General features: G+C 50.4%; 2 protein-coding genes across 2 annotated transcripts in view; both read right to left on the bottom strand.

The window, feature by feature from the left end:
• CABP7 (calcium binding protein 7) overlaps positions 1 to 2,208 on the bottom strand; it is a 54,980-nt gene extending 52,772 nt beyond the window's left edge. The window contains exon 1 of the mRNA XM_035099182.2: positions 2,097 to 2,208. Coding sequence (XP_034955073.1) covers positions 2,097 to 2,208 — 112 coding nt within the window. The remainder of the gene's footprint in view (positions 1 to 2,096) is intronic.
• MTMR3 (myotubularin related protein 3) overlaps positions 1 to 13,002 on the bottom strand; it is a 312,417-nt gene that overhangs the window by 180,546 nt on the left and 118,869 nt on the right. The window lies entirely within an intron of this gene.

Below are 13,002 nucleotides of genomic sequence, written 5' to 3'. Positions count from 1 at the left end.
TAGGGGAAGGGCGGTAGCTCAGTGGTAGAGCAGCTGCTTTGCATTCAGAAGATCCCTGGAGGGCTGGAAAGGACTCTCCTCTGAAACCCCGGAGAGCTGCTTCCAGCCAGTGTAGGGAATACTGAACTAGATGGACCCAATGGTTTGACCTGACATCATTTGCATGCAAAGCCGGTGCTCTGACACAGAGCTACTGCCCTCCACTATACTGAGTCAGGTCATCGGTCCACCTAGCTCAGTATTTCCAACACGGACTGGCAGCTGCCCTCCAGAGTTTCAGATGGGCAACCTTCTCAGTCCTGCAGGGAGAGGCCGGGGATGGAACCTGGGACCTTCTGCACTCAAAGCATTTGAACTACAACCCCTCCCACAGAGATAAGACTAGCAGGGCCAGCTCCTTAAGGACCTTGTTACTTTTCGGATAGGGGACTTGTTGATCCGTGCTCTCAGTCATCACACACAGCAACAGCCGACCCCTGCCCACCCCGGCACACACTCAAGAGCTCTGACCGCTCGCCCCCTTCCCCCCGCTTTCTCTACCCCGCTGCCAATCTCCATTAAGCCTCTCCTAAAAAAGAAAAATAATAACAACAACCCCGCTCGCCCTGCCACTCTCTGATGACTTTGGCAAATCGATAGATTGACTGAGGCAAGGAAGGGAAGGCGGCGGAGATGGGGAGGGGGCTGGTTGCGATTGAGTGTGTAGGGGGGGTGCTTGAGAGCCTTCTACTCAGCTTCCCCTTCAACCCAAACAGATTGGATTCTTCAAGAGAGGCGAGCAGAATTTCAATAGGGGGAAGCGCAGTGAACGGTCGGGAGCTCTTGGGGGGGGGCGAGCTGTGGAACGGAGGTGATGGGGGGTTGAGAGATTCCCTCTTTACAGCCTCGGGTGCAGCAGGCACAGACCCCTCCCCAAGACACATACATACATACATACATACATACATACATACATACATACATACATACATACATACATACATTTTTCTGCATTGGGGCCACCGCCGTCAGGCTTGGTGATGCCCAAAGTAGACCGGGTGGTGGTGGGGCACCCCACCTGCATTAGGGCATCCACAACCCCAGGTGCATCTCGGAAAGGAAGGAGGGTTGCTATTGTGCGTGCTTCCCAAGTTACAACTCCAAGATGAAGCCAGGAGTGGGTGCCTTGTTGCTGGCGAGAGAGACGCATGGAGGAGTCCGTCTCCTTAATGGGCGCCCGGAGCAAACCCTCAATGCACACCTCCGCTACCTGTTCCACCACCACGCACTGACTGCAGAAAATCTCCCGTCCCACAGAGAGAGAGAGAGAGAGAGAGAGAGAGAGAGAGAGAGAGAGAGAGAGAGAGAGAGAGAGAGAGAGAGAGAGAGAGAGAGAGAGAGAGAGAGAGAGAGAGAGAGAGAGAGACGCAGAGAGATGGTGGTTGCAAAAGCGAGGGAGGGGAAGAGAGCGGGGGCGCGGATGGAAGTTTTCTCCCCACCTGCGACACCCCCTATCGGACTCACAGGCACCTGGTTCTGGTCCTTCCACCACCCCACTTCCTCTAGCCTTCCCTCAACAAACCAGATCCCTTTTTACGGGGTGGGGGAGCTTCCTTGTCCTGAGGCTGCTCGAGTTTCCGCCTCACTTCCCGGACCTGATCCGGACTTGGCCAGGCTTGCATCCCCTTCCTGACCCCTCTCTTTCCTCGCCCTCCTGCCCTTTGTCGTCCCAGGTGACATTTACAGTATACGCGCAAACACACACAATCTCTGACACGCGCGCACACAATAGCTTCATTCATCCATCTCCTTCTGGCTGATGCGTATTTCGGGGTTTACCTCCAGTTCCTCGACTGGTGGAATCCCTAGGACCAAAACAAAAACAAAACAAAAATCCAAACAAACCCCAAACTGGTCCCATCCTACCCTCTCCTCTCTACCTGCAGCACAGACCCAAGTCAACACCGAAGGAAACCCCGGGTCTGAGATGCCACCATCTCTACCTTGGTTGTTTGTCACCGCTGCGGACCATCTCTCTCATCCCAAAAGAGAGAGAAGAGAGCAACCCCCCCCCCCAGTTTTTTGTTGTTTTTAACGCTTGTTCCCAAAACACTCACCTTCCAGTTCATCCTCAGGTATGTCAACAGGATGCTGCTCCGTTGCAAGGATATTGGGGATGGTATAAATGCCCCGGTACATTAACGCCGCGGTGACTGGGTGGAAAGGCATGGTGGCAGCCGCTCTCAGAAAGCCAAACTTTAATCCCAATTGTCATAGGAAGCGACCTGGCCGGACACACAGCAGCGCAGGAAAGGGGGGCAGGGCTCTCGCAACTGCCACGGGGCTACCTGTGGTCTTCCCGGCGCCAAAGAGAGAGAGAAGAAGCCCCTTCCTTGTCCCCAACCACAGCAGAAACCGCAACTCTTTTAATAATTTTTTTAAGTGGTTGTTATGTTAGTCACAACAGATCCTTGGCGCGGCAGATCCCGACGACTCGGGCTGAAATCGGAGCCTCGCCACCCCGGCCTCGAAGAGATTTAGGGCCACGGTGGAAAGGGCTCTCTCTCTTTCTCTCTCTCTGTCCAAAAACCGCCTCCGATGCTGCTTCCGCACAGGTGAACAGCACAGCGAGACTTTCTCCTGTTGTCCGCATCCAAATAACCAAGTGGCAAAATTCCGGGGGCGAAAGGATTCCTCCCCCTCCTCGCCACCCGCCGCAGCCAATTCCTAAACCCCCAGCTTCGAAACTGGGGAGGAAGAGGAGGAATCAGTTCCTCTCCATTTACCAGCGCAACTCTCTTGTCCCTTTGCTGCTGACTCTGAGCGTGTCACAATGCAAGGCTGCAATCCTTCCTCGCTGGAGCCTGAAAAAAATACTCAGCTGCAGAAGACCTCGTGGAGCTAGATGCTGCACAGCATGGCTCTAGGCCAGCTTCCTGAGGTTGCACATGGGGAGGAGGTGGGAGAAGAGGAGGAGGGGGGAGAGGGTGCCACCCCAGTGGCAAGTTTCCCCTCGGTAGGAGTTCAGTGGCAGAATCTTTCTAATTATTTTTTTAAATTTTAATCTCCCTTTCTCTTGCAGTCTTGCCTCTCTAATCGGTGTAGCGGTGTGGCTTCTTCCCGCTTTTGCTTGCTCCCTCGGTCTCCCCCTCTCACGCACACACCCAGCACGCCTCCAATGCACACATGACTCCCCCCCCCCTACCAACCAAATGAACATCTGAGTGGCGGAACATCTAAATCAATAGGAGGAAACTATCAGCAACATGCAGGAGAGAGCGAGCGGGCGGTGGGGGTGGGTGGGTGGGGAGAAGCATTCACCTCCTTGCTCAGATTCCACCCACCTCTCATCTCACACACGCCACACTTGAGCACTGCACATTTGGCTGCCCTTGGGGAGCACACCGCACCGACACACAGAAGGCAGAAAGCCTCCCCCTGTCCATTAACCCTGGAACAGAGGGTGCTGCCTTATATATCATGCTCAGTACTGTCAACCCTGACTGGCAGTGACTGGGATATCGGACCTTGGACCCTCTGCACACAAGGCAGATGCTTTGACTGCTCAGCTACTGCTTCCCATAACCTGGGTGGGCTTTGTGTGTCCTCCCAGCCCTGGAACACGCAGGTTGTTGGCTTAAGAACACCTGGAGCCTGGCCAAGCAGTAGGTACAAATGGAAAGAACCTTTCGTTCCTTCTGGGTGCTGTTTTGGGCCTCTCAAACCATCCTTTATGTGGGTGGAAAAGGAAGACAATAGACACACAGGGCAGTGGAGAACCAGTTTATTGAGCACTCCTGATTTCTTTGCAGGGAGGTTAGACGACGCCGGCTGTTTATTGAGCACTTGTTCTGATTTGCTCGTGGGGAGGTCAGGCAATGTTACACCAAGAGCAAATGTTACTCTGTGGTTTCCAGTGCGTTTCCCAGTCACTTTCCTTACTGCAAAAATGTCTGGTCTTTTAAGGAGGCAGGTTTGTTGCACAAGAGCGCCAAACCATCTTTGACTGGGCAAACTGGTACATGATTGTAGATCCCACCTGAAAATTTAAAAAATGGCAACAGCCACGAAGTGCCCGTATACCCCACCACCACCACCACCACAGTTACCTCATAGTGAGCCAGGCCTTGGGTCCATCTAGCTCTGTATTGTGTACACTAAGTGGCAGCAGCTCTCCAGGGTTCCAAACAGGAGGCCCTAATGGAGATGCTGGGGGTTGGATCTAGATCAGGCACCCCCAAACTTGGCCCTCCAGATGTTTTGGGACTACAACTCCCATCATCCCTAACTAACAGGACCAGTGGTCAGGGATGATGGGAGTTGTAGTCCCAAAACATCTGGAGGGCTGAGTTTGGGGGTGCCTGATCTAGGGCCTTCTCCATGCAAGGCAGCCACACACCTTGTATGCAGTCAGCCACTCTCAGTTTGGCCTTACTGTTCTCTTTCATATCTTTTGTAGTACATATTCAAAGGCCTCCCGCTTTGCTGGCCAAGCATTTCATCTATTTTAAAATCCCCTGCATCTCCTAAAGAAAAGGAGCCATCGTTTGATTGGAGAGGGGGAGCCCAAAATGGTAGGGAGGGATGGGAATGGATTAAGGAGAGAGAAAGAGCAGAGGCAGCACTTAAAAAAACAAAACAAAGCACCATCTCCATTGGGCTCATTCGTCCAGAATTCAGACCGCAGCACAAGGGCCTTTGCTGGTTGGGCCCCCTGGTCTGTAGAGCACTTAACACCCAGGACCCACTGCGTGCAAAGTGGGCACAGGCACCAGCCTTGTTGGCCCTAGCCTAAAGTGTCTCCAGATGGGACGAGAAAGGCCTCCCATCTCTTCTAGACCACAACGATGGACACTTCAAGGCAGCATCTCTGGATCCTGCTGTTGTTTTTATTCACTCATTGCATGCACCATATTTTTGCTCCATAAGACGCACTTAGATTTTAGAGGAGGAAAACAAGGAAAAAATATTCTGAATCAATGCCACTGTTGGTGGTGGCGGTGGAAGGAGGAGCAGCCCACTTTCAGGCTGTCGGCCCCTCTGCTGCTGGCAGTGGCGGCGGCGGAGGGGGGAGCAGCCTGATTTTGGGCTGCTCCTCCCTCCGCCACCACTGGGAGCCATGGCTCCAGTGGCAGAGGCATCCCTCTGCTCAAGGGATCCCGCTGCTGTCCAGTACCTTTGCTCCATAAGACGCACAGACACTTCCCCTTCATTTTTAGGAGGGGAAAAGTGTGTCTTATGGAGCGAAAAATACGGTATATCCCACTTTCCCTTCCAGGAACTGAAGACATTGCACATGTTTCTTCTCCCTCGCCTGTGTCCATTTCATCTGCCCAACAAGGTGGGCTAGGTCAAGAGATGATGGCTGTATGGCTGGAGGTCACCCATGTGGCTGAATGGGGATTTGAGAAGCCTGGTCTCCTGGGTCCTAGCCTGACACTCTAACTGGTATGGCATACTGTATGATTTTGAACATGATTTGAAAGCTTTGCCACTTGGGGCACAGAACAAAGGAACACAGAAGCACAGGGAGCTGCCTTATACGGAGTCAGAGCCATTGGTTCACCTAGTTGTCTACACTGATTAGTAGAGGTTCTACAGTTTTTCAGACAGGGGTCTCTCCCAGCTCTGCCAGGAGATGCATGGGATTTAACCTGGGACCTTCTGCAAGCAATACAGATGCTCCACCACTGAGTTATGATTGTTGGTGGTGGTGGGTGGTATCCATCTGTCTCAAGAGACAATGGAGCGTACCTTTGGGGGTGAAGTGAAACTGCTGCATTAGCAGCAGCTAAGTGACCCTCCCTGGGGCACAAGCCTGGACAGTGTGTGTGGAGGTCCTGAGCTGCCCAGAAAATGGTGCTCTCTCGCTTGCATAAGAAGAGCCTGTTGGATCAGGCCAGTGGCCCATCTAGTCCAGCAACCTGGTCTCACAGTGGCCAACCAGATGCCCTGTGGGAAAACCTTAAGCAGGACCCGAGCACAAGAGCAATTTTTCCCTCCTGTGGTTTCCAGCAACTGGTACTCTGAAGCATCATCGCCTCTGATGGTGGAGGCAGAGAATAGCCATCGTGGCTAGTACCCATGAGTAGCTTCCATGAATTTGTCCAATCCTCCATTAAAGCTATTTCCATGTACTGAAGCTGGCCAGACCGGCAGATGTATGATCTTGCTTCACCACTGGTAACGGGACAGCAATTGTCACAGCACCTGAGTAAAGAAGACTAACATGAGGCAGGCCACCTGGCACTCCCATTCTGTCCTACAGGACGCTGCCGCCACTCCCCGCCCAGCTTCTTTGGCCAACTGAGGCTGCTGTCTCACTTTGTTTAATGGTAGGGCTGGCCCTGAAGTTGAGGAAACTTATAGAATTTACAGAGACACATAGAATCGTAGAGTTGGAAGAGACCACAAGGGCCATCCAGTCCAACCCCCTGCCGAGCAGGAAACACCATCAAAGCATTCTTGATATATGCCTGTCAAGCCTCTGCTTAAAGACCTGGTGCGATTTAGGGCCAGAGAGATACGAGGGCACCCCAACACCATCCATTCGCAGCACATTTAAAGTGCATGGCTTCCTCCAATAAGCCTGAGAACCACAGCACATCCCTTGCAGAGCTCCAATTCCTTAACACCCTTAACAAACTACAGTTCCCAGGATTCTTTGAGGGTAAGCTGCAGGCTTTAAAGATGAGCTGTGGATGCGGTCTTAGGAAAATTTCTTCGCCTTTTTATAGATGAAAACGGGGGGCACCCATTGTATGATGACTGCTCAAGGTGACCTTCTCTCTCTCTCTCTCTCTCTCTCTCTCTCTCTCTCTCTCTCTCTCTCTCTCTCTCTCTCTCTCTCTCTCACACACACACACACACACACACACACACACACACACACACACTTCCACGTTGTTGGAGAAGACACTCCAGCTTCTGCAAAACCCAGGAGTGTGTTTGTGCTTTTGATTAATGGCACACTTGAGAACTGTAATTGCCTTACAACCGACGACCAACAGTTCAAAATATACATTAGCAGGTACTATGAATGAATTGGCAGGCAGAGTTTAAATGCAGGGACTTTAAACGAATGTTGGAAGATGCAGGATAAAATAAAGTCCTTCTTCATGCAACTATGGAACTTGCTCCCACAGGAAGCAGTGTTGGCCGTCAACCTGGATGGATTTAAAAGAGGATTGGACAAATTTATGCAGAGGGAGGCTCCATAAATGGGTACACTAGCTATGATGGCCATACTTCACCTCCACTATCAGAGAAAGTAATGCTTCAGAGTACCAGTTGCTGGAAACCACAGGAGGGGAAAGGGCTCTTGTGCTCAGATCCTGCTTGATGGCTTCCCACAAGATGGGCCATTGGCCTGATCCACTAGGCATTTCTTACGTTCTTATGGAATTACGTCCACACACATGCATCAATGCTTGTGATACATTTGCTCCCTGAGGTTTAACTCTGGAAAAGGACGTGAGCCTTGAAGAACAACAACTCCAGCGGCTTGCACTCAAACCAGATATTGCAAGATGCGGGAGGGAGAAAAAGATAAACCAGGGACAGGAATCAGCCAAGATATTGTGAGGCAGAGGGCAAGATGGCACCCCTACATTCCTTATAAAGAATCTGACCAGATGGGCAGCTGAATCTTACTTCAGAATTGTGGATAGAGCAGCAACCTGCCTTCCACCTGAATCATGGTGGTCATTAACAGATTCGTTTGTTTGTTTGTATTTATACCCCACCTTTTTCTCCAAGGAGATCAAGGCAGTGTACCCAGTTCTCCTCCTCATCTAATCCCCACAACAATCCTGTGAGGTAGGTTAGGCTGAGAGGCAGTGACTGGCCCAACATCACCCAGTGAGCCTCATGGCCAAGTGGGGATTTTGAACCCTGGTCTCCCAGGTTCTTGTCCAACACTCTAACCACTACACCACACTGCCTCGCCACCTCAGTCATGAGTTCTGTAGTTTGCACTGCGTTAATAAGCCCTTCCTTTTATATGTCCCGAATCTTCCAACATTCAGCCTCATTGGACGCCTACAAATTCTAGCGTTATGAGAGAACAAGGAAAACTTTCTTTATCCATTTTCTCTGCGCCATGCATGATTTCATAAAGTTCTAGCATGTCGCCGCCTCACCATTTTTCTAAACTAAAAAGTCCCAAACCCTGCAACCATATACATGGTCTTATAACATCAAAACAAACCTATGCATTTAGCTCCATTGGTCTGTTCCAATATGTCAAAACATAGAAACCACAAGCCACAGAGAGATCTAAAATATATCTAAAACATAGCTGCCAAGTTATCCCTTTTTAAAAGGGAAATTCCATTATGCTGAATAGGCTTCCTCGCGAGAAAAGGGAAAACTTGGCAGCTATGATCTAAAATGAAAGCAGAATGTGGACACGAAAATGAATCAATGCAAACCCAGACCCAGGAACACACTGGTTTTAGCTTGGGCCAATTCTGTATTTGCTGTGGGATGTTTAATAATAATAATAACAACAACAATAATAATACATTTCCGAGCACAGTTCAAAGTGTTGGTGCTGACCTTTAAAGCCCTAAACAGATTAGACAACAGATTAGACAACTGGGCCAAAGCAAACAAGATGAATTTTAACAAGGAGAAATGTAAAGTACTACACTTGGGCAAAAAAAATGAAAGGCACAAATACAGGATGGGAGACACCTGGCTTGAGAGCAGTACATGTGAAAAGGATCTAGGAGTCTTGGTAGACCACAAACTTGACATGGGTCAGCAGTGTGATGCAGCAGCTAAAAAAGCCAATGCAATTCTGGGCTGCATCAATAGGAGTATAGCATCTAGATCAAGGGAAGTAATAGTACCACTGTATTCTGCTCTGGTCAGACCTCACCTGGAGTACTGTGTCCAGTTCTGGGCACCACAGTTCAAGAAGGATACTGATAAGCTGGAACGTGTCCAGAAGAGGGCAACCAAAATGATCAAAGGCCTGGAAACGATGCCTTATGAGGAACGGCTTAGGGAGCTGGGTATGTTTAGCCTGGAGAAGAGAAGGTTAAGGGGTGATATGATAACCATGTTCAAATATATAAAAGGATGTCATATAGAGGAGGGAGAAAGGTTGTTTTCTGCTGCTCCAGAGAAGCGGACACGGAGCAACGGATTCAAACTACAAGAAAGAAGATTCCACCTAAACATTAGGAAGAACTTCCTGACAGTAAGAGCTGTTCGGCAGTGGAATTTGCTACCAAGGAGTGTGGTGGAGTCTCCTTCTTTGGAGGTCTTTAAGCAGAGGCTTGACAGGCATATGTCAAGAATGCTTTGATGGTGTTTCCTGCTTGGCAGGGGGTTGGACTGGATGGCCCTTGTGGTCTCTTCCAACTCTATGATTCTATGACAACATGATTAAAACAGCCATCTGTCAAGAATGCTTTGATGGTGTTTCCTGCTTGGCAGGGGGTTGGACTGGATGGCCCTTGTGGTCTCTTCCAACTCTATGATTCTATGATTCTATGATTCTAAATGGCCTCAGTCCAGTATACCTGAAGGAGCGTCTCCACCTCCATCATTCTGCCCAGACACTGAGGTCCAGTACCAAGGGCCTTCTGGCGGTTCCCTCGTTGCGAGAAGCCAAGTTGCAGGGAACTAGGCAGAGGGCCTTCTCGGTGGTGGCGCCTGCCCTGTGGAACGCCCTCCCATCAGATGTCAAAGAGAAAAACAGCTACCAGATTTTTAGAAGACATCTGAAGGCAGCCCTGTTTAGGAGGCTTTTAATGTTTGATAGATTATTTTATTTCATTTTTCTGTTGGAAACCTCCCAGTGGCTGGGGAAACCCAGCCAGATGGGCAGGGTATGTATGCATAAATAAATAAATAAATAAATAAATAAATAAATAAATAAATAAATAATAGTTGTTGTTGTTGATACCCCGTCCATCTTACTGGGTTGCCCCAGCCACTCTGGGCGGCTAGTGGAGACCCTGATGGTGGATTCTCTGCTGATGATTGACTCAGCTGCCTGCCTGGGTTAAGCCCCAGGGACTGCCATTGGCTGAACTGCTCAGATCACAAGGAATGTCACCTCCTAGGGAGCAGGAACTGATTGTTTTTGCCTGAGAATGGCATCATGCCAACTGACGCCAATTTATGAATGGATATGTGAATGGAAGATCCTAGCACTGGCCGAAGAGGCATGTAATGGGTTGAGGGTGGTGTCGAGGTGGGGCCCGTGGTACTGTGCCAAGGGCCCCTTGAGGTATTGGACTGGCCTTGCACTGCACACCTCCTGGTTCAGTGTCACACTCCTTGAACCCCCTGCTCTGCCGAAAGCACACAGCTGAAGCTTTGAAGCACACATCACTTGCCTCCTGAATGGAGAGATCTGCTAAACAAAAGGGCCTCGCTCTCTGTGAGATTTCCATGACTTTTGATTGGCAGCTGTGGACAGGGAGGCAGGAACTGCGGCTGCTGGGCATGTCAATTATGAAAATGAAAAGACACTCAAATAAACACTTCAATCTCCAGGGTAATTCTCTCTCTCTCTCTCTCTCTCTCTCTCTCTCTCTCTCTCTCTCTCTCTCTCTCTCTCTCTCTCTCTCTCTCTCTCTCTCTCTCTCTCTCTCCTCCTTCCCTGAGCTAGATGACTGGTTGCTCCCAAGCTGCATCACTGTTGAAATCGGTTGTCCTCATCAGAAGGCCAGTGCGGGGGTGGAGGGGTAAGCCCAGAAGATCAGAAATCCATTCCAGCTCAGAAACCTTCTCTTCCCACCCACCACCCACCCCAATTATTTCCAGGTTGCACTCAAACCCTGATTCTTTTCTACTTATTTCTCACTTTGCCATTGATTAAAAGCAGCTCTGCAAACTTATAAGAAGCAGAGGCACACCTGAGTGATCACAGAAGGGCCTCACTTGCTGAAATGGGGAGATTTTGGCTCTTGGATGGAGACAGACCTCCAGGCTTGGTGGAGCTGGCAGATGTGTAGGTTGACCAGGCACTGCTAGCAAAGGGTGAATTTAGGGGGTTGTACTACTACCACCCTGTGAGGTTAGCTGGGGTGAGAGGCAGTGAATGGCCTACAAAATCCGCCAGTGAGTTTCATGGCCAAGTACGGATTTGAACTCTGGCCTCCCAGCTCCTAGTCTGACACTAACCACTGCACCAAGCTCCCTCTCAGACAGAAGAGGACTGCTTGCTGCATGAAGGTGCAGTCAGCCCCTCTGTTGGCATCGCTGGTCTGTGCCAAGCTTGCAGACTCACCTGGCAGATGTGACGCTGAGATCAACTCTGCAGCGTAATGTTTTGAAGTGTCTGTAAGGTTCTGCTGGCGCCAGTCACCCAGAAAGGCTGGAGGGCCATTTAGCACTCTTTGCAGACATTGCACAAATAGCCGACGGGCTCACAGCATATGCTTCAACTGTCCCTATTTCCCAGGAACAGATCCCATTCCCTGGCACTTCATAAACCACCGTCTCGGCTGTTGTCTTTGGAGGATGCCTTATGAAAATGTTGCCGGTGTGATTTCTTAGAGCTGTTGCTCAAAAGGGTTTAGATTTCTTCCCTTCTTGCACAGGAAGAGAGCTGGCATCTTGCCTTTTTTTCCAGGGTCACCAATATTTTGGATACATTTGGACTTTTGAGCGAATGCTGTGGGCACCAACCCCCTGGTGATTCTCAGAACACACAAAGGCTCCCGAAGACAAAAAGAGAGAAAGTGAACACATAACACACTTTGCAGAAGGCACCCAGGTTCAATCCCACTGCATCTCCAGGTTGCATGTTTAAAACACAGAGAACTGCTGCCAGTCAATGTGGTCAACACTGGCTTAGCTGAGCTAGCGGTATAGTGGAAAGCTCAGTAGTAGAGCATAGGCTTTGCATGCAGAAGGTCGCAGGTTCAATCCCTGGCTGCTCTAGGTGGGACTGGGAGAGATTGGCCTGAAACCCTGGAGAGCTGTCGCCAGTCAATGTAAGCCAGGCATCTCCAAATTCTGGCCCGGGGGCCACTTGCGGCCCTCGGGCTGGTTTCAAATGCCCAACTACCCACCCCTCCCTGGCAATTTTGAAAAAGCAATCTCTTGCGGCCCCTGAGCATCTGCCCACAAAAACCATTTCCTTTTTGCGGGCTCATCACGAGCTCTCCCCTCTGCGCGGGTGTGTGTGTGTGTGTCTAGCCCCCGCACTATTAGGGAGTCCCCGGCTGCGTCACTCCTAATGGGCATGGCCAAATAAATAAATAAATACTACAGTACACGTTCGGGACGTTGATGCTGCAGCGATGGCGGTGGAAGAAGCCTAGGGCCTCTAAATCTAGGGGGCCTCGCCAGCCCCCCCCGCTCCCCAGCAGGCAGTCTCCCCTCTCCCAAAATTGCAAACCCAATACTTCATGCGAGGGCAGGGCAACTGGGGCCTCTAAATCTAGGGGGCCTCACCAGCCTGCCCTCTCCACAGTGCCGCAGTCTCCCCTCTCCCAAAATTGTAAACCCAAGACTTCATGCAAGGGCAGGGCAACTCAGGCCCAGCAACTATCATAGCTGCCAAGTTTTCCCTTTTCTCATGAGGAAGCCTATTCAGCATAAGGGAATTTCCCTTTAAAAAAGGGAGAACTTGGCAGCTATGAACTATGAGACTCAGGGCTAGCCAGTGGGGGCCAATTTGAAGCAGTGGGGCGCAATTGATTCCCCCCTTCCCCCAGTTCACAGCCAAAGTCTGCAAAATCTTATAGATATAAACAAAATCCATCTAGATTGACCTGATGCAGGGGGCCCCTTAGGAACTGCATGCGGGGCCCAATTTGGCCCAATTGCTCCAATTGCCTTAAGGTCATCCCTGATGAGACTGTGCAGGGGTTGGACTGACAAGCCCTGCACCTTCTAGGTCCCTGGTGTCACTATTCAGAGTACAGACTCAAGGACTTGTTATGGAAATAAGGGGGGCACTTATTGGAAATCAGTTTTGTCACCTCTCTTCCCCCCCCCCCCGCAAACCTCGAGACAATGAGCCCAGCCACCTTTTAGTCCCAGTCGCATAAG

This window comes from Zootoca vivipara, chromosome 17, assembly GCF_963506605.1.
Source record: "Zootoca vivipara chromosome 17, rZooViv1.1, whole genome shotgun sequence".
Taxonomy (NCBI): Eukaryota; Metazoa; Chordata; class Lepidosauria; order Squamata; family Lacertidae; genus Zootoca; species Zootoca vivipara.
Note: the sequence above shows the minus strand (reverse complement) of the source record. Positions and strands in the feature narration are given on the sequence as shown.